The sequence below is a fragment of the Folsomia candida genome, unplaced genomic scaffold (assembly GCF_002217175.1).
Source record: "Folsomia candida strain VU population unplaced genomic scaffold, ASM221717v1 Fcan01_Sc043, whole genome shotgun sequence".
NCBI classification, from domain to species: domain Eukaryota; kingdom Metazoa; phylum Arthropoda; class Collembola; order Entomobryomorpha; family Isotomidae; genus Folsomia; species Folsomia candida.
In genome coordinates, this window is record NW_019091235.1 from 45709 (window position 1) to 72174 (window position 26466).

Sequence of the window (26466 nt, forward strand, 5' to 3'; positions counted from 1 at the left end):
CTGCTCAAGGGGAGCGGATTATAAATAAACAGGTTCATGGATAAGGATTTAAAGCAAGAACTGGGACAGAAGCAGGAATATTTTGTCGGTAGGGTTGCACATTTATCTGATTACTGTTCACGTATCTTAAAAATCTATATTTCTTTGAACAATTTATTTATGCCCGATAAGTTCATGAACATGTGTCGTTTTTTCACGTTGTATGCAATATATAATTCAAATGAACTTCTCAATTGTTTTTCACTAACTTAATGACATGAAGAATTAAAAATAAATAATTAATACAAATACATAAAATTTTTATTACAAGCGTGATAACAAATTTACTGTGGGTCGGTAACGTAAAGTTTAATAGTATACATATGTACATTAACCGTTACCATTAGAAATATTATTTACCGGATTACTTATCGACACTTCCCAAGTAACCTCAATGCGAATTTACTGCGAATCCTAATGCAAGTCTATGCAATTTTTGTGCATATAAAAATGTAATAATTATTTTGTACAAGATTTGTGCAAAATTTGTATTAATTTGCGTGCTTTCAATAAATTAGCACATAAAATCCACTAGACTATCACAAATTAATTGGTACAAAATTAGTACAAAGGAATAAGTGAATATTTAGTGCGTATTTGGTGGCACTAAATTCTCATCAGTTTCCTTGCACTAAATTCATACATAATTCATACCCGGGAAGTTGTACAAGTCCAAATGTAGTAAACAGGTGCCAGAATATTCGCACAAAATTCGTATTAATTAATCTGCAATATTTTTGTACTAAATTAGTATCATTTGTCCATTTTCCATTAAATAAATGAAGCACGAGTCAGTTATTGCTTTTGCCACGCCGTAAAATCAACTCAAGAATTTCTTATCCACTTTTAATTTCCAACGGAAGAGATTTTTACATTTACGATCGATCCTATGTCGGACAATTTAAAGCAGTTCGTATTATTCGAGTTTGAGGTCGACAAAGGGGTGGAAATTGTGCCGTCGACCTGTATTTCAAAGGATAGAACTCGGTGCAAGTTTCCTAATCCGATCCCAAAAGGGTTTTCAAGTTTCCAAAGCGACCCGCATGCCCTCCCGGAAAAGGATTGGACGACTTGCGGCATAATATATGTCGCAACATACGGTAATTTTATATTGTTAGCTAATTTTACTTTAAGATATATTCGGCTTATTTATTCAACCATGATTAATTTAATTTATAGATTCATACGACAAGGCCACCAAAAAATTGAAAAAGTACATTAAGAATAAACCCATCGAGTCCAGTGACAACGACAAGCCAAGAAAGCGTCGCCCTAAAGCATTTGCAGAAGAGCCTGAGGTGAATAGCTTAGTGGCCCCTGGGACAAATTTATATTCCGAAGGTAATTAAAATATACAAAGTTATGTTCAAAATTATGTAGTTAAAAACAACATTTGATTCTCGATCTGATACTTTTGTGGTTATCCCTAGTTGTTTAACATGTGTATATTTATAGTGAATGACACCGTCGCCGGCAACCCCACAACGGAAGAAGTGAGTAGCGACACTCCACAAGTTCAACTCATTCAGTTAGAACTGGATCCACGGATTGACTCTCTACTAATAGAGTTCAGGAGTAATGCAACATTGATTACTTTAAAAAAAATTAAACATCCTAATCTTTTGTGTGTATGTACATAGAATTTCAGGAGGAATCGTTGAGAAATCAGCACTGGAAGAGCTGGAGAATATTGAAACGTTACTGGCAAATGAAACCTACTATAACCAAGAGGTATGTATATGTATGTATATGTTCTAGCGCAATACAAATGAGTTAAAATAATAATAATAACCCGATGCCCTTACAGGTTGCGCTCCTTTCCAGGAAGGGTGGACAATCGGTGTCTAAGGACGTGTACGACATATTAAAATCAATGATTACGAATGACCTTCGTACTAAAATCCGGTACACTGCTAAGAGTAACAAAATTCCCTTTGCCAGTCGACTTGCAGCTAATCTACTTAGAGGTCTCATATTTTTATTTATGATTAGTCAATGAAAAATATAGCCTTATTGATCATGTTTGCATATATATACAACAGATTCTGTTAAAGCTGGAAATCCAGGCCCTTCTGTAAAAGACTCAATAATCAATCATCACATTGGGTGCTGGTTTCGAATGAAAGTTATTTCGACCGAAAATGTTGACATCACGACAAACGCAGAAACGTCGGGCGGAGAAATGGCTTCAACTAGCACTGAAGCGGATACGGATAGATTTTCCCCAGTCTCAAATACCGCCGACAACACCATCGCCGGATCAAATAGTCAGTAATGATAATGATGATAATAGTGAAGGGGTAGGCGCTCTAAATAATATTAAGTTAAATGATACCGAATTAGTTAGTCTGAGTAGTATTAGTGATACTAACAGCTCATGTAAAGATGAATTGCACATTGTGGAGAAAAATATTTCAAAATCATGGCAGCTTGGCAAATGGGCAACGGGTTTTAATATTAATCATAATGCATTGTCACCACTTTTGGGACTACTTAGGGATTGGTTGCCATTGGAAGGTTTTCCAAAGGATCCACGAACCTTATTGAAAACGGACAGAAATATTAGGGCTGTCGAAATAGAAGGTGGATTATTTCATCATTTTGGACTAACTTCGCAGATTATCAAAATTGTACAACGCGTAAAATTATCAAAAACTCGATCCCCAATTTTTCGAGACATAAAAAATTTAATTTCAATTAAAGTTGGCGTAGACGGGCTTCCCATTTCCAAAAGTTCAAACCAACAATTTTGGCCAATTCTTGGTAAAATTGATCAAGATCCTTCCTCAACTATATTTGTTATTAGCTTATTTTATGGATCCCAAAAACCTCAATCAATCGAGTCGTTCTTACACCCTTTCGTTACCGAAATGCAGGGTCTGGAAGCACACGGCTTAGAAATTGGAAACATTAATTACGTTATTCGGATAAGCTGCATCACAGCAGATGCACCTGCAAGAAGTTTTTTGAAACAAATAAATGCGCATAACGCATACTTTGGTTGTGAACGTTGCTATAGACGTGGAACTTATAAAAATTCAAGAATTCTTTACCCAATAAAGAAGGAATGTGATCTTTATACAGATCAATCATTTAAAGAACGCTGGTATGAGTCACATCATAAATCAATTAACCCTTCTCCATTAGAGATTCTGTCAATAGGAATGATTTCTCAGATTCCTCTTGACTATATGCATTTGTGCTTACTAGGCACTATGAAAAAGTTACTTCTTGTTTGGACTGAGGGCAAGAAACCACATAAATTGTCAAATCTCCAGAAATCAATAGTTTCTAATCGAATTATCTCCTTCGGAACTCAAATCCCTTGTAACTTTTCGCGTAAATGTAGAAGTCTTCAAGACTTAAGGCATTGGAAGGCAACAGAATTTCGATTATTTTTACTTTACGTTGCTCCTGCTGCTCTCAGGAAGGTTCTGGACGATAAAAAGTATCAGCACTTTTTATTATTTCATACTGCAATCTATATTTTTGTATCAAATTGCACAAAAAAACCCGATTGGGTTGCTTTTGCACAAAAATTATTAGATAATTTTGTGGAGCAAATCCCAAAACTGTATTATCCTGAGTTGATGATTTATAATATGCATAGTTTGTTGCATGTAAAACTGGATGTCGAGAGTCACGGCTCCTTGGACAATTACAGTGCATTTGAATTCGAAAATTTTATGCAAACTATAAAAAGAATGATTCGATCCAACTCATCCCATCTGAGTCAAGTAATTCACCGGGTAGGTGAAATAGAATCATTTTCATCTGCAGTCGAAAAAACTAGTTTACGAAATAGTGGACCGAGTACAAAAAGTGGTGACAATGTTTGGCTAACTGTTGATAAACGATATTGCATACTAACTAATAAGATATCTGACAGTGAGTTCGAAGCCAAGGTTTTTAAAAGTCGACTAGACGTGGAACAATATCCTTGCAAAAGTTCTAAGTTAGATATTTGCATTTTATGTGACATTGCTCAGGAATACATTTTAATTTCACCTGTCTCTTTGCGCCGTAAATGCATAATTCTGCCAATTAATGACAAATATTTTTGTATCCCAATTTGCAATTCATCTTTTAATTAGTTAAATATTTGAAGGATACATTATTGTAGAAATAAATTCATTGCAGATCAAGTTTCAATAAATAAACAATAATTGAAATTTGAGTAATTCGTATAAATGAATGTGTATTAATTTCATGCGTAGCATTAACACACAATTAGCAATAGATTCGCACTAAATTCGCACCAAATTCGCACTAAATTCGCACCAAATTCGCACTAAATTCGCACCAAATTCGCACTAAATTCGCACCAAATTCGCACTAAAGTCGCACCTCATTAATGCATATTAATCATCACCAAATTTACACAAAATGCGTACATATTTGTTTGTGTTAATTTTGTGCATATTTGGTACAAGTAAACTTGTAGTGATAAATTATTGGTATGAATTTTGTACATCTGACTTGTACAAAATAAGCACAAGTCAGCTTCACATTTTCACGGAAAATATGCATTAATCCAGTTGTACAAATTTAGTACAATAGTTGCAGATTTTGGTTCGTCGGGTTAGGAGCCGTTCATAAATTATGTAGAGTAAAATCACGATTTTCTGGACCCTCCTTTAACATAGGCACCATATTTATCACTGACTTATTGTTAGTCCCACCTCCGTCGCACCTTACATAATTTATTTGAACGGCCCCTTAGTGATACCTGAACCTGATAAATCAAATTCTAAGAATTATTCGTACACTACTCATACAAATTCTTTGCCCAGTTTCAAGACAAAGAAATCTCACGCATCCGATTTATACGCGACACTTAATCGTTCCACTGGTCTTTTATCGTCAATATGTGCACACCTTTTATGAACACATGCTCCCCCCACCGCAGTAAAGGCGAGGACAAACATGGCCCCCACACAGAACAGAATCACTCCCCAAATCGGTATCGAGACGAGTGATGATGTATTCTCCAGTCCACATTGTTCCTCGTCCACTCGTGGCACTTGGTCGTCCACTAATTCCACTAGGTCGTAATTGTCACACGACTTGATGGATTTCGGGGGAACTGGAATCGTAAGGTAGAGAAGTTTCTGAATAAAATATTCTACTGGTTTCCCTCCCGTTTGAAGGGTGTAAAAGCCCTGCTTTTCTTCACAATTCGCCAGTCCGTACAAGATAACGCATTGTCCGTACGTTTGGACGAATGCATACTTGGTATCGTTGGCCAAAGAGACGCAGCCATTGGTAAGATTAAGATTGATGGAATGGCCTGAATGTAGATAAATATGTCATATATATGTATTTGTGAATACCGCTTAGTATTATTTTATTACTGCATTTCCAAGCGTGCAAATAGATATGTACATACCATAATGGCCCTGGTATTCGTAAAGCGTCACTATGCTTTTCCCCACCATACTCGGCACTACACTTTCAGGGTTGATTTCGGGCACAGATTTATTGCAGAATTGTCCACACCGCGATATTGCCTTTACAAACGACGCAAACGTATACTGGTCCCCTAATCCCCATCCAAACAAATTCCGCAACACGGGATAATCAGGGCGAAACTGGGTGAATTTTCCACCACAACTGGCCACATCGTGAAGTTCGATGCACGAGTTTTCATCGCCGGTTATTTTCATGGAGTGAATCCATGTTTCGGACCAGGGTGGGATTAAGAAACAGCCGTCTCCGTCGATACTGATACTCGTGGAGTTACCTGAAACGATTATGAATTACAAATATTTACTTCAAGTGGGAAAAAGCGTAGGCAGACCATTTCGACGAAAGATCAATTAAACTTAAATTCGAGTGGTTGGTTTCGAGGAGTTTAATGATACCTAAGTAAATTCGACGAGTTACCCGTTCGACGAGAGCTTATTCGACGAGGGGTACGTATCCCGGACTCTATTGAGGTTGTGGTTTTACATGAGGCGTTTCAGCGGGTTGTAATTAAAAAGTATTAACTATGTTTTAACCGAGTTTTAACAAAGACCGCTGGCGACTAACACCATGCTAACAATTTGTTACCAAACGGTAGTATGCATGCACCTAAATTTGTTACAAAACTGTTGAGTATAACTGGTAATGATACAAACAAACATTATGACCATAAGGATAGCCCGCCGGTAATACCCTGTTACCGGATTATTTAAAGCGTACTCATTACTTAATTTAATTACCTGTGAAATCCCATTCGTCATACAACGTGACATGGACTGGTTCCTGTTTTCGGTCACCGTACCAATTTCTTGCGTCACATTTATCAAAACAAGGTCCAACAGAGCCAATTTCCAGCCCACGAGGCATAACTTCGTCCCCAACCCAGCGATAAGTTCGGGGCAAGCGAGCATAGGACTCACGATAAGTGAACCGAATGAACCATCCGGTACAATTAGAGTTTGGATAAATATTGATGCAATTTCCATTCGTCGATACCATTTTTACAATGCCTAGGCCAATGACAGGATTGCACTTGGAAACGTCATATTCAGCAGTAGAGTAGCTGCCCGTAATTCCGATAATTTTTGAATGGTTGATTCCTTCTGAAATTCCAGGACTTGAGTTGATCACAAGGATGGAACCCAAGTAGCCTCTGTGCAGATCTTGTGCAAGTCACAATGAAAATTTATGCAGATTTTGTGCAGATATTTTAGTACAATAAAATTTGTGCATGAAAAGTAAACATTATGCACTAACACATATTTACAAGTCTATTTGTACAAAATGTTTACCAACTTTGTACGTATTTCTGGGCATCTACTTAGTAATTAAATATATGTATAAGTTTTATGCAAACTTATCTACATTAAAATTGTACCATAAAATCTGTATCAAATATGCACCAAATATGCACCAAATAATATATGAATTCTGCTGCAGATTTCCATGCACCAAACTAGCATCAAATATGCACAAAGAAAAAAAGGGTGATCAGGCGCCATCTTCATGCTACACAGTTCTCTACTCATTTCCTACAGCCGTCAAAACGTGGTTTTCTTCTTTCTTAAAATATTAAATAATTAATTAACATGGAAAAATTGGTTCAAAGTGCAGACCAAAGTGATAAAACTTTCACGGTTGTCGAGTTTCACTTAGATAATGGAGTAAGTGTTGTTCCAGGTTCTTGGATATCGGAAAAAGTAGGAAAAAAGTTTTGTCCGTTTCCTGATCCGATTCCGAAGGATTTTGAAAGTATTCAATCCAACCTAAATAGTGTTCCTGGCCAGGATTGGATTACTTATGAAGTCACTTGTGTCAGAGTTCATGGTAAATTTATTCTAGTCCAACCTACTGAATTAAAATTACTGGTAAATTTTCATTCTTAACATATTTTGTTTATCTAATTTTTAGATAACTACAAAAGAGCACAGGGAAAAGCAAAAAAGCACATTAGGAATCAACAGGTTGACTCGACTGATGCAGAATTAGGACGAGGAAAACGATTTCGAAAAAATGAAGAAGTCCTTGTCACCCCGGCCGTATCAGAACCACCTCCGTCGTTGCTTCATCAAATAAATAGTGGTGAGAACTTTAAAAAAAGTACATTTTATATTGATCTTAAAATGTATAAAAATATCAATTGTGGTTTAGGCTCGAGTCGGCAAGTGAACGGTCCTGCTAAAATCCCAAACGATCAACAGCTGCAGACCCTACAAATTCCATACATACGAGTTGAGGCGGATCAGCAACTCTCAGAGCTATTTTCAGAATTTAGAAGTACTTATTAAATAATATTACTTGGTTATATTTTGCATTGTAAAAATACTTTTTCTGAACTTGCAGATTTTCAAGAAGAATCATTACGAAACCAAGCATTTTTACTGGAACGAGTGCAAAATTTGGAGAATCTTCTATTGAACTCATTACAAAATCGAGGTGCCAACTCCCGCTGGGCTGGATGGAAATGGCCAATTAAAACAACAGCTGACGTGGATGCAGTCGAATTATGGTTATTGGACCCACGCAACTACCAGGAAGAAGTATGTACTATATATGTTTTTCAAATTCTATTTTGCTTGCTTTATATTGATAACTGTTGTAGGAAATAAGAATATATATTGCTTATGTGTTTCAGGTTTTGATATTGTCAAAAGTTGGTGGTAATTCCGGTGGCACGAAGTGTGTTTACGACACCCTTGATTGGATGATTTGTCATCAACTGGCGCTGACCCTTCGCTATACCAGTAAGAGTGGAAAAACAGCAGTTGGGGATAAGTTATTCGTAAAACTTACTCGTGGTAAACAAACCAAGTCATACACATTAGAATACAAATTGTAGTATTTTTTTAAATAATAATAATTATTTTTCACTTTCAGAGTCCGTCAGACTATCAAATCCTGGATTAACGGATCGCCAGATCAATCGCTTCATTGCTTCCTGGTTTCGACAGTCCTCACAACGTGATAAATCGAGAAATGAAAACAAAACTTGTCACCCCACGCAGAACACTGCAACGGCGAGCGGAGAGGGTGGTCACCGCGGCACTCAAGAGAATTCGAACTCAACGAACTCAACGTACGACAACGATTCTGGCAGAGACGAGTAATGAAGACGAATCAAACAACCAGCATTCTCGTCACATCGCTAATTTAGAACATGTAGAAAGTAATTTGCAAATTGAGGAAGCTGAAAATCTTATGCCAACTTGTTCTGTTATCCCACCAATTAATAATAAGTCTAAATTAATTCAGTTAGGTAAATGGGCAACCGAGTTTAATATTAGTCATATCGCTCTGTCAAAACTATTATATTTAGCCCGTGAATGGCTGCCTCATGAGGGGTTTCCAATGGATCCTAGAACACTTTTAAAAACTAAACGGGTCATAGAAATTAGGGATATTGAAGGGGGAAAATTTTATCACTTCGGAATCCTCAAACATATTAATGAAGTAATAGAATCGGGGAACTTATTAGATTTTACAATTCCCAATTTGAGCAATTTTCTAGAATTACGGAATCTTTTAACACTTAAAATTGGAATAGATGGATTGCCAATTTCCAGAAGTTCAAACAAGCAATTTTGGAGTTTATTTTATGGATCTCAAAAGCCACAAAGTTTAGAAACCTTCTTGGGTCCATTTGTCAAAGAAATGCTAAAATTGGAGCAAAATGGTGTGCACGCTAAAGGCTGTCATTATTCAGTTAGGATTCGCTGTCTTGTAGCTGATGCGCCGGCTCGCAGCTTTCTTAAGCGAATAAAAGCCCACAATGGTTATTTTGGATGTGAAAGGTGTTATCGCAGAGGTAGTTATAAAAATTCCCGTATTCTCTATTCAATTAAAGCTCCTTGTGAAGAATATACGGACCAGTCTTTTAGAGAGCGTTGGTACGAATGTCATCACAAAGACGTTTTGCCATCTCCTTTAGAATCATTGTCTCTTGGTATGATTTCACAGATTCCTTTAGATTACATGCACCTTTGCTTATTAGGAACAATGAAAAAATTATTGCTTGTTTGGACGGAGGGAAAGCGGCCACATAAATTATCCAGTGTTCAACAAAAAATAATATCAGATAGATTAATTAATTTTAGAGTTCAAGTACCTAAAGAATTTGCTCGAAAATGTCGAGGTATTAATGACTTAAAACATTGGAAAGCCACCGAGTTTAGACTTTTCTTACTATATGTTGGTCCCGCTACGTTAAGGAATATTCTTGACGGAAAAAAGTATGAACATTTTCTATTATTTCACTCTGCGATGTATATTTTAGTTTGTAGTCTTTTGAATGTAAATGGATAGATTTTGCACAAAGTTTACTAAACAAATTTGTGCACGAGATTCCTAAACTTTATTACAAGGAATTATTAATTTATAACATGCATAGTCTTCTTCATGTAGGGCAAGATGTTATTATTCATGGTCCTTTAGATAATTATAGTGCTTTCGAGTTTGAAAATTACATGTCTCCTTTGAAAAAATTGCTCCGCTCTAAGTCAGCTCATTTAAGCCAAATTGTAAAGCGCATTGGAGAGATTGACGAATTCTCTAGCTCAACTTTAGATAAGGTAAAAGCTTTAAAATTAGGTGGCTCGCCAGCCGATAACTGTTACGTTACAAAAGATGGGAGATTCTGCATTTTAAATTGCAAAACTTCTGATTCTGATAATGTTAGTGTAAAATACTTCAAGTCCAAAGAAGATGTTAACCTTTACCCTTGTGCTAGTGGTAAACTAGGTATTTATGTAGTTTATAATTTAGATGTATATGAATGCGAAATTGCTAAAGGTAGCATTTACAAAAAATGTGTCTTGTTGCCTATTAGTGGCAAGAAATATTTTTGTATACCATTGTGTAATTAGCTGATGGGATATTATTTTTTTTACTTTAAAGATCAAAGGATTATCATTTTTGAGCTAATAAATTAAATAATTGTTAAAAATATGCAAATTCATTTATTATATGCATAAATCTACAAGCATGTGATACATAACTAGCATTGATTAATTGTACATATTTTGTGCATAATTTTGTGTACTAGATTTGCACTAACTTATACTGCAGGTTTAGTACACGCCACTATGCAGTGCATTTTTAGTGCATATCACTCGTACAAAATCTGCACTAGTTGTTTGTACATGTAATGCAAATAAAAATGGTCAAACTTGCATGAAACCTGCACATATTTTGTTGTACCACTAAGGTACAATACTTGCATGACTTGGCTACTTGGGAAAGGATAACGGTAAATATTTCGGTGAATGGGGTCTGCATGGTAAATGTTACTGTGTTAGGCACACGGTTAGAAATTCGAATTATCTAGAAGTCAAGCAGGAATTAAACATTAAACTTGTTACTGCTTGGTTTTAAAATGAAGTATTATACAGGTCCGCCAAAATTTGCTACACCGATATGGTAAAGCTTTATTAGATACTGTGCGGTATTAAGTACTTATTAATATAACCACTTTGGTAAAGGCATATATATGTATGTACATAAGTACATACATACTTACTTATGTATGATGATGGCTTGGTATTATTTAATGCTGGATTTCTAAGAGTGTATATATTTGTAAATGAGTGCACTTTTTTATTGAATGTTTTTGTAATAATTCCTGTTTCTGGATGCATGTAGCAGCTGAAACTATCTGTAAAAATAAGTGCGATGTAGGTGTTGCAAATTAATAAGTATGACTTAATTTACATATGTATTTATATACATATATAATGTCCACATAAACTAGTGAATGCGAGGCAGTTAATATATTTACATCTGTAGAAGAAATCCGGCTGAAACCTGGCATATCTGAACTTTAACCTTTCTTGACGCGAGAGATCGTGTGCTTAATGGGGAATATATGTATAAGATTTGTGCAAAATGTTGTTTTTTATTAGTCACTTTTCAATGGTTATGTGTGTATGTATGAGATATTGGAGAACATATGTGTGTATGAACTCTGTTAAAATCCGGTAGATTAACATGCAGGTATATGGATGAAGCGACTCTTTGTTCATAGAGTAAGGGTGATTACTTCAGGCCTGTGTAGGGATGGTAATCCGTATCCTAAAATAACCGATCCGTAGGATAGGATCGGATAAATACAGGATCGGATCGGATCGGATTTGCTCGCTTTAGGATCGGATCGGCTCCCGGTTCTACTCGAAATCCGATGCGGTCCGATCCTAGGATATCCGATCGTAGGATATCCGCGGATGACATGTGTGAGACACCTTGTGTCTAACTATGGAAAAACTTTACCAGCTGCTTTTATTTATTTATTGGAACGGTTTTTGGTGAGTTCATCACATCGTACATTATCCGAATGAGCCGAATTATCCTATTATTTTACACCAGTTATTTTTATTTTGGCGTTGAAATCATACGAAATTGAATAATTTGAACGCAAAAATAAAAATAAGTGGTGTAAAATAATAGGATAATTCGGCTCATTCGGATAATGTACGCCATGTGATGAACTCACCAAATGTGAAACGAGTTTACATCGGATGATCCGAGGATCCTGTGCGATCCTAGGATTTCATCGGTTCGGATCGGATCGGATTGTCTGATCCTCGGATCCTCTATCCGATCCGTGTGAAAATCCGATCCTATCCGAGTTTTTACGATCCTAGGATAGGATCGGTTACGGATTACCATCACTAGGCCTGTGCCTGAGTGGTGGCGAGTCGCCAGGGTTACGGGTAAATCATCGTTGGATAATTCGAAGGCGGGTAGGGTGGTAGTTGGACAACTCGTAGTAGGGTAACTCGTGGGAGCGAAAAGTGTCGTAGTCTAACATTTTCGTCGAATCCAATTTTATGTTTGTCATATGTGTCGTCCCTCTACAAAAGAGCATTATTTGGAGTGTGCATAATAGGGTAAAAATCAATGGAGCTTGAACAAATAATTCACTAGAAAATTGAAACAGACGCTTCAGAATTTTGTGTGAAAGTTCTCATATCCCTCCTTACAGATTACTGAAGTATTTTCAAGTGAGCAAAACTAGACCGTGGTAACGCCACGGTCGAGTGTCAAAATTTCTAGCAACCCTCCCGCAGCTAACCGGTACAAATTCAACTAAATCGGCAGATATTGAATCTGGTTGAAAATTATCAGACGCTCGAATTAAATGACTTTGTAAAACGTGTGGCATTAAAATGCTACTTAGCATTTTACCTAAGAACTTAAGTTCTTAGGTAGAGTTACGCATGTCGATAAAAGACATAACGACCTGTTGATAAGTCAAAGAAGAACCTATTATTCAGGCTCTTATCGCACAATGTTTAACTGCTTTTGCTCCAACACATAGCGATGTCCCATGCTTAAAGCGTAGATAGACTAACACATGGAAATTTTCAAAAAGACAAGAAACCTAATTTTTGACAATCTTGTACACAATTTAATTTGAGTGTAAATTTTAAAGCTAAAACACAATTCCATATTTTCGACCAAATATTCTTCTTCGACTTGTCCTCTTTATTTACTTGTCCGCCAGCGAGTTGTTCTTCCCTCGACTTGTCCGCTACCAAACTTCCGACGACGATGTACCACCAACCCGAGTCGCCATCACTCAGGCACAGGCCTGCACGCCACATATAGGACACAGGCCTGCTTCTTATCCAGCCTCAAATTGTGTCTCAGGTTCTGTGGTAGTTAATATTTTGTCTGGTAGAGCGCTCACCTTCACTCGTTTTGATCGAATCTCCAATTTAACCATGGTGTTCCATAGCATTGTTTCTTGCCACTATATATGTACATATTAATGTAGTTATTTTGCCATTGAAGAAATGCAAGGCGCAATGTACTACTTTTGGATACCATAGATGGTTCATATGGCTGGTCGCAAGATGGCAAATATATCTTGCACTCCTTTCTAGCGAGTTCTTACGTTTCTTACACTGCAAAGAAATAAGACTATTTCTAGGAAACTAAAACTGCCTAAAACTCACTTGCATGAAACTGCTTCAAAATATTGTTCTTTACGTAATTCCTTGCATGAGAACGAGGAATTGTCTTTGTAATGCTGTCCGTAAGAAGAAAGAATTGTTGAAAACGAGTAATAACTGATAATCTTATTTTCTCATGGCAATTTAGACTTATCACAACCCGGTCGGATTTGTGTGACTGTACCATTCCGATTTCATCCAGCTTTACCGCTACGTTCAAATTTTGGAGAAATCATTTAACGTCTTCATTTCGGAAAGAATCATTCCCGCCATGATGCTTTGCAACCCTGTGCTCGAGATTTTCTCGTTATTTGCAAGCATCTCATTTTATAATGAAATTCCAATGCCTGGATTTCTCGTGTATCCCTTGCTCGTTGGTTCTTCCATGATAAGCAATATTCTCATCGGAACACTGGCATCACGAATTAACGGCTTCTCGCGACATGTGCTCTCCTCCTTGGAACTTGTGAATTGGAGATCAAAATTGATGAGAAACTGAGAAAGGAGTTAAAGGCCTGTACCGGGCTGAAGATCAAGTTTGGCTCGAATTTCATAGATAATGGGACACCGTTGGTTTTGCATAATTTTTGCATAAATCAAAACCTATCTCTGGTACTGCTCAAGGGGAGCGGATTATAAATAAACAGGTTCATGGATAAGGATTTAAAGCAAGAACTGGGACAGAAGCAGGAATATTTTATCGGTAGGGTTGCACATTTATCTGATTACTGTTCACGTATCTTAAAAATCTATATTTCTTTGAACAATTTATTTATGCCCGATAAGTTCATGAACATGTGTCGTTTCTTTCACGTTGTATGCAATATGTAATTCAATGACTTAAATGAACTTCTCAATTTTAATTAACTAAATGACATCAAGAATTAATAATAAATACGTAGTTTATGACCAGGCCCCGAAATTGGGGAGGGCAACCGGGGCAATTGCCCATTGCGCCAAATTCTAAGGGCGCCGACAGGCGCCCACAGCTTACTTGTTATTCACAAACATAGCAAAAAATTAAAGACGCAATTTACTACCGGCGCAGTTGTCACACAACCATAAGCGAACTATAGAGATGCTTAAGTATGGAAAACATCTAATCGCGCTTGTGGCTGGCTGAACCTCATGAACTAATACGACGCCCCACCTATTTACTTTATCTAGCTGATTCACGGCCTGTTTATGCTAATCTTTTAAGAAATGCAGGAACTATTTAACCTAAGTGGAAGGACAGGTGAAGGAATGCTGACGTTGGGCCAAAACTTTTGATTTTTTAATTTTGAAGATTTTGATGGTATCTGAATAATTACATATGTAAATATGCAAGCCTTTAAAAAATTACCTCCAGCAACTTTCGTAGTACAAAAACTGAACAATTCATCACGTCAACTTTGGACACCTTATAGGGGCATTATCTCCACTCTCCACAAGTGATTTCTTGGTTACGTTTTTTTGGGTGTTTCTAACCCTCAAAAATTTCGTATTTAGTATCCGAAATTAACTTGATTCTAAACTGATTCTGAATAATTCTAAACTCTTCGAACCTTTGCGCCATTAAAAATTGAAAACGTTAGAATGCTACCCTTTGATCAGTAATTTCGCTTTGAAAACGGATCAGTCTAAAATAATGTTAATGAAACTGACCCAAATTTAGAAATTTCGAAATTAATAAACAAGTCATTAAGATCTGCATAAAAAATGCATTTTTTAACTCAAAAGCAATTCTGGACACACATTAATGCATGATTATTTGCCAAAATTCGAAAAGTGACACAAGCCTAAAAAATGATACGCATAAATTTATTTTTCTCCATAATTTACGTTTTAGATTGACCTGAGCATGAAATTTTCTATGTAACCAGGAGCTTTACGGCTGACATATATCCATCATAGTTAATTCCTAATAGTTCCCCAAAAAAAGGCACCCTGTTTTATATAATTATGGCAATATACAAATCGTTTTAACAAATTAACCCTGCATTAACGGGGAAAACTTAAATTTCTTTAAAAGAGTGTTGGCGAAAAATCATTAAAAGTAGATACATACTTACATATTAGCTACCATGTGAAAAATTCCAACACAGGGGCGCCGTCTCCATCTTGCCCCGGGAGCAAATTTGCAAGATCGGGCGCTGTTTATGACATCCTTCCATCCTCTCACTATTGATGAAAATGTTGTGAAACGGTCTATGAGGACTATTTATAAAACTTTACAGTTTTATATTGCTTCACCAAGCTTTCGACAAATAAATATTGTCTTCTTCAGGGTTAACTAATATAATTATTTTACAAGTTGGACACTTTCATAATTGTTGACTAAAAATATTACATTAATTCTCTTGGAAATTTATGAATTTTTTATAAATGGTAGAATTGTTGGTGTCCATATGGAATTTACGTAATTTACGTAATAAATACGTAATTAAATACAAATAAAATTGTTTATTACAAGCGTGGTAACAAATTTATTATGGGTCGGTAACAAGTTTAATAGTATACATACATTCACCTGTCCCACTCCACGGGCGATATTTTGCCAGATTACTTATCGACACTTAGGGGCCATTCATAAATTATGTAGAGTAAAAATCATGATTTTCTGGACCCTCCATTAAAATAGGCAGGATATTTATTATTGACACCTTAGTCCCCCATCCGTCGCGCCTTACATAATTTATGAACGGCCCCTTAGCTATACCTAATAAATCAAATTATAATCATTATTCGTACACTTCTCATTCTCATGCAAATTCTTTTCCCAGTTTCAAGACAAAGAAACCTCATGCATCCGATTTGTACGCGACACTTAATCGTTCCACTTGTCTTTTATTGTCAATATTTGCATAACTTTTATAAACACATGCTCCCCTCACCGCAGTGAAGACGAGAACAAACAAGGCCCCTACACAGAACAGAATCACTGCCCAAATCGGTATCGAGACATGGGATGACGTATTCTCCAGTCCAAACTTTTCTTCGTCCACTAATTCCACTTGTTCGTCATCGTCACCACACAACTTCATGGATTTCGGATAAACGGGAATCGTAAGGTAGATAAGTTTCTGAATAAAATACTCTATTGGTTTCCCTCCCGTTTGGAGTAGGGCATGCAATACCGGTATTCGAATACCGGTATTCACCGGTATTACCGAATACCGAATACCGGTATTGACGAGCTCAATACCGGTATTCAAGTTAAAAATTTGACATAATGATACCGTCCTTCAGTCAAGCAAATTCAACTGGTTCAAAATAAAAAATCAAATTTTTGGCAGATAAAAATTATGGGAAATTTATCACTCACACCCAACATACATTTAACTTTATTTGTGAATATTCTAGAACACTTCCAAAAATTAGTTTCCGAATATTTTCAGAAAATACTTGAGAAATCGACGCCTCGATAACTTATAATATTAAATAAGATGTTTATTCAGGCAGATTGTGGTGTATAAAAGTTTCTAAAAAGCTCACAATCTGGGTAAACCGTTTTACGTGTACGAGACTCATAAAAGACCGCGTATCTGCAGAAATCATACGAAAAAATACTGAATTTTAAATAGCCGAATCATTATTGTCAGGAAGATACAAACCCCAGGAATGCTTCACGGATACCGTAATCTGATAAATCGATTCAGTCAACTAACAACTATTTTACGACTCAAGCAGAAATTTTTAATTTCTCGGAAAATATCTTTTGCTTTTTAGTAATGTTACATATGTACACACGAAATGTATTTTCAGATAATGTTAGAATTTTGGAGTTTTTGGAAATTTTGGCTCATGTGCTTGTTTAGTTATGTAGAAAACTTGATGAATTTGTAAAAGTTGCGACATTAGGAGCCAATATAACATGGTGCGCATATCAGATAATTAATAGTTAAAACCTACTCCAAGCAACTTTGTGGGGCCTTTTAAGATGGCATTAATGCCAGTTTGGTAGTTAATGGCAACACATTTGTTTGGAAATGACCCCCACCGGCCAACCACTTGACCGATCATGCCCATCTTCGAACTCATCCTTACTTTTGACCCTAAGATGAAGTGTGCAAAATTTCAGGTCGCTAGCTAGTGTTTAAAGAGAGTTATCGCGCGTACAGACGAACGGACACACAGACATCTTGACAAATCTATAAGGCCATCTTAAAGGGCATAAAAATTTGAACCAGTAGCTGATTTGATTTGAACCCACTTATCAGCATTTAATGCCTTGCAGAGTTTTCACTATGTATTGCTTCGTATGATCATTTTCCTTAGCTTAATACATATTTAACATATGGTGTCGGTAATACCGGTATTACCGAGGGTCCCAATACCGAAAATACCGAATACCGGTTTTGGAAAACAATCCCGGTATTGCATACCCTAGTTTGGAGGGTATAAAAACCCTGTTTTTCTTCACAGTTCGCCAGTCCGTACAAGACAACACATTGTCCGTACGTTTGGACGACTGCATACTGCCGTTCGTTGGCCAAAGAGACGCAGCCATTGGTAAGATTAAGATTGACGGAATGGCCTGAATGTACATAGATAAATATGTCACACATATGTAAATATTTGTGAAAACCGCTTAGTTAGTATTATTTTATTACTACATTTCTAAGAATGCAAATAGAAACATACCATAATGACCCTGGTATTTGTAAAGCGTCACTATGTTTTTCCCCCAAATCGGCGCCACACTTTTAGGGTTGATGTCGGGCACAGATTTATTACAGAACTGTCCACACCTCGATATTGCCTTTACAAGCGACGCAAACGTATCCTTGTCCTCTAATACCCAGCCAAACAAATTCTGCAACTCGGGATAATCAGGGCGAAACTGGGTGAATTTTCCACCACAACTGGCCACATCGTGAAGTTCGATGCACGAGTTTTCATCGCCGGTTATTTTCATGGAGTGAATCCATGTTCCGAACCCCAGTGGGATTAAGAAACATCCGTCTCCGTCGATACTGATACTCGTGGAGTTACCTGAAACGATCATACATCACAAATATTTATATAAATTGGGAAACAGCGTAGGCAGACCATTTCGACGAGATCAATCTAACTTAAATTCGACAAGTTCAATAATACAATTCGACGAGTTGCTCGTTCGACGAGATGTACGTATCCCGGACTCTATTGAGTTGTGGTTTTCGGGGGTTTTACATAATGCGCTTTAGCCGATTGGAATTATGTATAAAGTGTTAATTATGTTGTAACCAGCCCCGTAAACTCAGCTGACGAGAGCCAGGCCCACTTGGGCAACTTATTCGTGATTGGTTGTTGGCAGAGAGAATGAATCAATCAAGAATGGAGCTTTACATATATTTTTTTCCCTTATGGCGATCCCCCTAAAGTGATTTTATTGGTTGGAGCTGCTTCTTCTCCGTGACGTCACTGGGCGGGTTGGCAGTTTCGGCTGCAACCGCACACAGCACAACCACCACCATTTTCTGCTTTTCGTAGTGCACTTTTCCTTCTCATCACAACAACAACTCTCTCAATGTCGGCCGATTGATTAATTAATTATTAAACGTATAATAAATTAACTAAGATTACACGTATCAATAATGCACCAAGATTAAACGTATCAATAATTAACTAAGATTGCACGTACAAATAATTGGGATTCTTCGACAATACATTGTTACTTCTTCAAGCTTCTTCATTTCAAGGTAGCACAATTAATTCACAATATTGTTCCTCATTTCCAGGACGGTCCGTTAATTAGCAAGATTTATCATCGTTTCAGTACACGTACAAAGGTAAGGATTCTTTCTTTACTCAAAGTAAGACGATTAATTTAATCAGATTTTTATTTCAACCTTCAGGATAACAAAATTCATTCAGAATAGTGTTCCTCATTTCCAGGACTGTCCGTTAAGTAGCAAGAGTTATCATCTTCTTTCTCCGCTCTAGGTTAGACGATTAATAAGGCAGGATTATTTATTTCAAATTTCAATGTGACAATTAATTAACGATGTTTTTCCTAATTTCAAGAGCGGTCCGTTAGTTAGAAGAGTTACCATCGTTTCAACAATATACGTACAAACAAGGACGATTCTTTCTCCACTCAAGGTTAGACGCTTAATTAAGTAGGATTAATCAGTAGTGTACTGATTTAAAGATTGAACTATTAATCAACAAGACTATTTCTCTCTCAAGGTGGTACAATCAATTAAATTTTTCCTCTTCTGGATCTCTCGCGGCTTGAATACCTGACATGGTCTTATTCTACTGATTCGATTGCGAAGACGAAAATATTTCGCGAGCTTCCCGACAAACTTGACCAGCTTCTGCTTTTATAAAGAATAGAATGAAAATATGATTCGATGATGATTCGATGCCACGGACGAAATAAATCAGCTCTCTGCAGTTTACAGTGTAGAACAATATCAACTGATGACTTTTATTTATTCACTATTGTTATTGATACAAAAGTTGAGCTCTTGTCTGACCAAAACTTTTAGATTGTTTATATAGCTGATTATGTCTCTTAACTAATTGATATAACTTTGCTATTACTATTAGTTGAATCATTGAATTTTTGTGTTGTATGCACTCAGCCTTGCTTGTCACCCACAAATTGATTTCTTCGTCCCTTAATATTAAATTGCAAATATTTTTTCTTAAGTTAGTGCCCTGTGAATTAATTCTAAAGATACATCCTAGCCGAAACAGCTTAAAAATATTTACAAAAGCCAGGTTATGTTCGTCATTTAGAATATGAATGTACGAAAGTTCCTTCCTATTACGTATCATATTATCTAGATCGTACGCTTTATATTGCAATAAACTGTCATTACTAGTGAAATTCTTGTCTTCGATGAAACGAAGCATTCCTTTATAACTATCACACTTTGTTCTCGTAATTACTTTCTTGGCTGCCCAGTTACCCACGTAGCATGCAACAGTCTCATCAGCACAATCGAAGTCGTTAATCTCACCAATTCTGAAAACGTCGTTACGCTGGTTAGTTGTCAGAAACTGGTCGTTATCGTCAATTTCATTTTCTTCGAACTCACTGTCTGAACTATCGTCTGCAAAAGACATTTGGCCTGACGAAAGCACAAATTTGTTTTGTTCAGGATTAAGTATGAGTGATAATTTTTCTACATACTTATGGACAACAGCACTAGTATCAAACGTCTCACAGTTTCTTCCCTCTTTATTTTGCATGAGGTCAAGAATTAGTCCACATTTAAATCCCTCTCGAAATTGTTTGGTGGTTGGATTCGTGCACAAGCCATGAATACCTCGCTGAAATCCAAAAAAGTGTTCCAAAATATCTTCTTGAAACCGTCTTGTTAAAACATATCCATAGCCCTCAGCATGTAGTGATTTGTATCCTTTCTGTGTGGTAGAGTAGTAAAAGGTGATGGCGATAATTGTTTCTTCCATTGAATAGTGCTTTCGTCTCTTTAATATAAACCTTTGATACTGCATTTTAACTAGCTCAAGCATCGACGGATGGCCTTGAAATACCTTCTCAATCTCCGAAAGTATATTTGACTTTCTTCTTCGTGTCCTTAAATAACGATTCTTGTCTTTCAGCTTTTTGATGATGATTTTGTTACTCTTCGCCGTAGTTGGTAAAGATGCAGGCATAATCGGTAAAGTCGATGCAGGCGGTTGGGTGATAGGGACCCTTGGTCTTGCATCTCGGATAAGTCGGGTTTGTTTGAATTGGGAGCTTGCGAAATGTTTACCACAAACTCTTGTGTTTGGAGTAATATTTTCTTTATCAATGGTTAGGATGGCACACCATTTTGACGTCTACAATCAAATGCAAACAAGACATAAATTATTTGTTTAGTAACGTTACTTTGTCTAAGGTACCCTTGGAACGCAGACCTTTTAGAATCTGTTGGGAGTCCGAAAAATGACACGCTTAGATCAACATTACGCGAATTGTTCGAGCATCCTTTTGCTGCGCATTTATTATAACGAACCATTTTGAACCATCGACGTTAATTGTATCACCTTGAAAGAGATATAGTCCTTTTAATTAATTCTCCTCGCTATAAATTAGTAATAATCCTACTAAATTGAGATTCGAACCTTCAAGGAAAAAAATCAATCTTTACACGTGTAATGTGGACAAGAGGAGAATTCTTGCAAATTTATGGCCCCTTCCTAGCCAATCCTTATCATTTGTACGTGTTGACACGATGATAACTCTTGCTAATTAACAGACCGTCCTTGAAATGAGAAAAAATATTGTTAATTAATTGTGTGACCTTGAAAGTAGAAATACATAATACTACTTAATCACTAATCTTACCTTGAGTGGAGAAATAATCCTTTTAATAATATACGAATAATGTTCACACGAGGAGAAATGAAAAACACTGTTACGTAATTGTCACATGAAAGTTGAAATAAATAATCCCACTTAATTAATTGTCTAACCTTGAGTGGAGAAAGAATCGTTGTAGTTTGTACGTATACTTTTGAAATCAAGAGAATTCTTGTTTATTAACGGCTCGTCCTTGAAATGAAAAAGAATGCTGTTATTTAATTGTCAAATGGATGTTAAAATAAATGATCCTATTTAATTAACCGTCTTACCGTGAGTGGAGAAAGAATCGTTGTAGTTTGTACGTATACTATTGAAACGATGATAACTTTTCTAACTAACGGACCGTCCTTGAAGTGAGGAAAAATATCGTTAATTAATTGTCACATTGAAATTTGAAATAAATAATCCTGCATTATTAATCGTCTTACCTTGAGTGGAGAAAGAATCCTTATCTTTTTACGTATACTGTTGAAACGATAACTCTTGCTAATCAACGGACCGTCCTTGAAACGAGGAACAATATTGTTAATTAATTGTTTTATCTTGAAGGTTGAAATAAAAAACTTACTAAATTAATCGTCTAACCTTGACTTAGGAGACAATCCTTATCATTTGTACATATGATGTTGACACGATGAGAATTTGTGTTAATCAATGGCCCGTCCTTGAAATGAGGAAAAATATTGCTAATTAATTGTGCCACCTTGAAATGTAGAAGCTGGAAGAAGTAACCATGTATAGTCGGAGATTTAAATGAATAAGAATCTTACCAAATTATTTGTGTTATCTTGAAATGAAGAATCACAATTATTTGTACGTGCAATCTTAGTTAATTATTGATTGATTGATTGATTTATTTCAATGAATTGTTAAATTAATTACGTTAATTATTGATACGTTTAATCTTGGTGCATTATTGATACGTGTAATCTTAGTTAATTTATTATACGTTTAATAATTAATTAATCAATCGGCCGACATTGAGAGAGTTGTTGTTGTGATGAGAAGGAAAAGTGCACTACGAAAAGCAGAAAATGGTGGTGGTTGTGCTGTGTCCGGTTGCAGCCGAAACTGCCAACCCGCCCAGTGACGTCACGGAGAAGAAGCAGCTCCAACCAATAAAATCACTTTAGGGGGATCGCCATAAGGGAAAAAAAATACATGTAACGTCCATTCTTGAGGGGTGAAATACATGTTCGTTGGGTTGTTGGCATACATTGTGAGATACAAAAGCCGCTGCCCACTATGTAACTCACAATGTGTGCCAACAACCAATCACGAATAAGTTGCCCATGTGGGCCTGGCCCTCGTCAGCTGAGTTTACGGGGGTGGTTGTAACCGGGTTTTATTGGGTTCTAACTAACAATGCAAGTCTTTTACGTGTACAACTCAGATCTGGTTGGGACCAATTTTATTTTGCTCACAACAAAAAATAAGCGTACAGACGGAGCAAAAAATCGTTTCAGCAGTAGCACAACATATCAAAGACAATCCCACTCACACCATCCATTTTCAATCCACTGCACTTACTGAATCAGAACACAGATATTTTTACCGTAAATACAAAGAAGGACTTTACATTAAAAAACTTGACAAAGACAAAATCAACTCTAATGACGGCAAAAACATCAACCCCATTTGGGCAGCTTTACTTCTACCAATCATTCGACATCCAAAATTTATTAACACAAAACCACTCCCACTTTCAAGCGACACACAACAAAACATCAACCCAACTTGATGCCAAATGGGGTCTGGGTGGATTGACTGAGGTTTTCCTTCTTTTCTTTATGGCAAGGTTTTCCCTCGGTTCATCAAGTTGGGTCCCTTTACATTTTTTATCACTTCAAAACGTGACCCCAGTATCCAACGCCACAAACATGACAACTATTTTTATGAATTTACACTAACTAATTTCAACTACGAAATCTTGTAACAAATTTCCCATCTTGTAAATGTCTTGATAATGAATAGCAGATAGCATTCGAAATATTGACAAAATAAAGCAAAACTTTTTCTTCGACTTTTCCACTTAACTCCGTGTAATCCAATTATTAAAGCGTACAGACCTTAATCTCATAACCTTTTTCCCAGAACATAGACCGAACGAGCAATTGCTATTTTCTGAGGGTCATGCATACAATCTTGATAAAAAACTTGAAAGTATTCTATAAAATCACTCACGGGGAGGGAAACAACTGGCAGTTGAAAAAAATGTAAAATTTTACTTTGTCACCCTAAAAATATAAAAAAAAACTCCGAAAAAATGTATTTTTTGGGGTAAAAAAAATAATTTCCTGTGGCGAAACACACTTGACTGTGTTTTCCTTAATTATTTGAACATTTTGGATATGTAAATCAACTTTGAACAAATTGTGAAATTAGTGGTTGACCCTCCACATAAGCTGGATGGAGTAAATTATGTAGCGTGCGGATGAGTAAGAAACCCCTTGCCTCCAGACAAGAGAGTGAAGAAAGCCGGCCTCATCCGCACAGTTCATAATTTACTCAATTCAGCTTATGTGGAGGGTCAACCACTAATTTCACAATTTGTTCAAAGTTGATTCACACATCCAAAATGTGCAAATAATTAAGGCAAACACAGTCAAGTGTTATTCGCCACAGGAAATTATTTTTTGACCCCCAAAAATATTTTTTTTCGGAGTTTTTTGGTATTTTTAAGGTGACAAAGTAAAATTTTACATTTTTTTCAACTGCCAGTTGTATCCCTCCCCTTGAGTGATTTTATAGAATACTTTCAAGTTTTCATCAAGATTGCATGCATGACCCTCAGGAAATAGCAATTGCTCGTTCGGTCTATGTTCTGGGAAAAAGGTTATGAGATTAAGGTCTGTACCCGTATTTTTTCATTTTTCCTAATGAGCTAATTTGAGCACGGGGCGCGAATTTTAAAACATTTTTCAGCCAAAACCTCGGTTTTTAAAAATTTTGTAAATTTTCGAATTTTAGCGCGAATCCAAAAATTCGAAAACATGTCTCTTAAGAATGACTTACTTGACTTGTGAAACATCCAATTGTCTCGGAATTTGAATTTCATTTTTTTGCCAGTTTTTGAAATTCATTAAAATTATAATCTTTTTAAAATTTTTAATTTTTCAAAAAATAATGCATGTGGATTTTTCACTAGTCAAGTAAGTCATTCTGAAGAGACATGTTTTCGAATTTTTGGATTCGCGCTAAAATTCGAAAATTTACAGAATTTTTAAAAAGCGAGGTTTTGGCTGAAAAATGTTTTAAAATTCGCGCCCCGCGCTCAAATTAGCGCATTAGGAAAAATGAAAAAATACGGGTATGCTCATTTTTTGTGGTGAACAAAATAAAATTGGTCCCAACTAAATTTGAGTTGTACACGTGAAAGACTTGCATTTTAAGACCGCTGGGGACTATCGTCATGCTTCAATTTGTTACAAAACGGTAATATGTATGTACCTAAATTTATTACGAAACTGTTGAGTATAATACCACCGGGGTAATGATACATATTTTCGACCAATGTTATGACTATAAGGATCACGATACTGCCTTGTAAAACCCTGCTACCGGACTATTTAAAGCGTACTCATTACTTAATTTAATTACCTCTGAAATCCCGTTCGCCATACAACGTGACATGGGCGGGTTCCTGTTTCCGGTCACCGTACCAATTTCTTACGTCACATTTATCAAAACAAGGTCCAACAGAGCCAATCTCCAGCCCACGAGGCATAACTTCGTCCCCAACCCAGCGATACGTTTTGGGAAAGCGAATATAGGAATCACGATAAGCAAACCGAATGAACCATCCGGTACAATTAGAGCTTGGATAAATATTGACGCAATTTCCATTCGTCTTTAGCATTTTTACAAAGTCTAGGTCAATGGTAGGATTGCACTTGGAAATGTCGTATTCAGCAGGAGAGTACTCGTATCTCGTGCCCGTAATTTCAATCATTTTTGAATTGTTGGTTCCTTTTGGTCTTGCGTTGACCACAATGATGGAAAGTATAACGGTACATATTTCGGAAAATCGGGTATGCATGGTAAATACTACGACACTCTGTATTACATATGCACACTGTTAGGAATTTGAATTAAATGTCAGGCAGAAATTATTGTACTGCTAGGTAAGAATTTGGTAAAACTTTACTACCGAGCTCTTACTATGCGGTATTATTTATTTATTAATACCACTTCGGTAGAGTCATATATTTACATATGAGGATGGCTTGGTATTATTATTTTAATGGTGGGTTTCTAAGAGTGAATAAATGAGTTCACTTTTTTATTCGATGGTTTTTTGTTATAAATTATAACTTATAATTCTTGTTTCTGTATGTATGCAGCAGCTGAGACTATTAGTATCTAAATAAGTGCGATGTGGGTGTTGTAAATGAATACATAAGTATGACTTAATTTATTATGTACTGACATATATATGCAAGTGAATACGACGTATGTAGCTAATTATATTTACATCTACAGAAGTAATCAGGATGAAACCTTGGATATCTGAACTTTATCGTTTCTCAACGCAGAAAGATGAGAGAGCGTGTGCTTAATGAGGAATAAGATTTGTGCAAAATGTTAATTTTTATTAATCAGTTGTCAAGCTTTAAATAGTGCATAACACTTTAATCATTTGAGTATTTAATGAATATTACGCACATTCATTTAAAAAAAGTTAAATGTCCGGCGCCCTACATAAGAGTCCTTATCTGA

The 26466-nt window shown here is 36.3% G+C and overlaps 5 protein-coding genes across 6 annotated transcripts; 2 read left to right on the forward strand and 3 right to left on the reverse strand.

Annotated features, from left to right (window-relative positions):
- Window positions 1-288: 288 nt before the first annotated feature.
- LOC118433143 lies at window positions 289-4273 on the forward strand. The gene is made up of 3 exons (XM_035844795.1): window positions 289-1770; window positions 1847-4068; window positions 4257-4273. Exons 2-3 carry the CDS (start codon window positions 2181-2183, stop codon window positions 4271-4273), a joined length of 1905 nt encoding a protein of 634 aa, XP_035700688.1. The 5' UTR covers window positions 289-1770; window positions 1847-2180.
- A 577-nt stretch (window positions 4274-4850) lies between these two features.
- Window positions 4851-6523, reverse strand: LOC118433144. Its single transcript, XM_035844796.1, has 3 exons — window positions 6246-6523; window positions 5429-5782; window positions 4851-5329 (listed from the first exon to the last, which is right to left on the reverse strand). The coding sequence occupies exons 1-3, from the start codon at window positions 6502-6504 to the stop codon at window positions 4851-4853; spliced, it is 1092 nt and encodes a 363-aa protein (XP_035700689.1). The 5' UTR covers window positions 6505-6523.
- Window positions 6524-6662: 139 nt separating this feature from the next.
- Window positions 6663-9070, forward strand: LOC118433183. Of its 2 annotated transcripts, XM_035844870.1 has the most exons (6): window positions 6664-7332; window positions 7417-7587; window positions 7657-7782; window positions 7849-8045; window positions 8141-8303; window positions 8383-9069. In XM_035844870.1, the coding sequence occupies exons 1-6, from the start codon at window positions 7095-7097 to the stop codon at window positions 8610-8612; spliced, it is 1125 nt and encodes a 374-aa protein (XP_035700763.1). In that variant the 5' UTR covers window positions 6664-7094; the 3' UTR covers window positions 8613-9069. The 2 variants fall into 2 exon arrangements, with proteins under 2 accessions (XP_035700762.1, XP_035700763.1); XM_035844869.1 differs by having other exon boundaries at window positions 6663-7332; window positions 7417-7782; window positions 8383-9070.
- A 6774-nt stretch (window positions 9071-15844) lies between these two features.
- On the reverse strand, window positions 15845-26083 carry LOC110861570. The gene is made up of 4 exons (XM_035844859.1): window positions 25348-26083; window positions 18081-18431; window positions 17822-17973; window positions 15845-16519 (listed from the first exon to the last, which is right to left on the reverse strand). The coding sequence occupies exons 1-4, from the start codon at window positions 25784-25786 to the stop codon at window positions 16238-16240; spliced, it is 1224 nt and encodes a 407-aa protein (XP_035700752.1). The 5' UTR covers window positions 25787-26083; the 3' UTR covers window positions 15845-16237.
- On the reverse strand, window positions 19845-21916 carry LOC118433178. Its single transcript, XM_035844860.1, has 4 exons — window positions 21730-21916; window positions 21507-21646; window positions 21300-21428; window positions 19845-21221 (listed from the first exon to the last, which is right to left on the reverse strand). Exon 4 carries the CDS (start codon window positions 21051-21053, stop codon window positions 19872-19874), a length of 1182 nt encoding a protein of 393 aa, XP_035700753.1. The 5' UTR covers window positions 21054-21221; window positions 21300-21428; window positions 21507-21646; window positions 21730-21916; the 3' UTR covers window positions 19845-19871.
- Window positions 26084-26466: the final 383 nt, after the last annotated feature.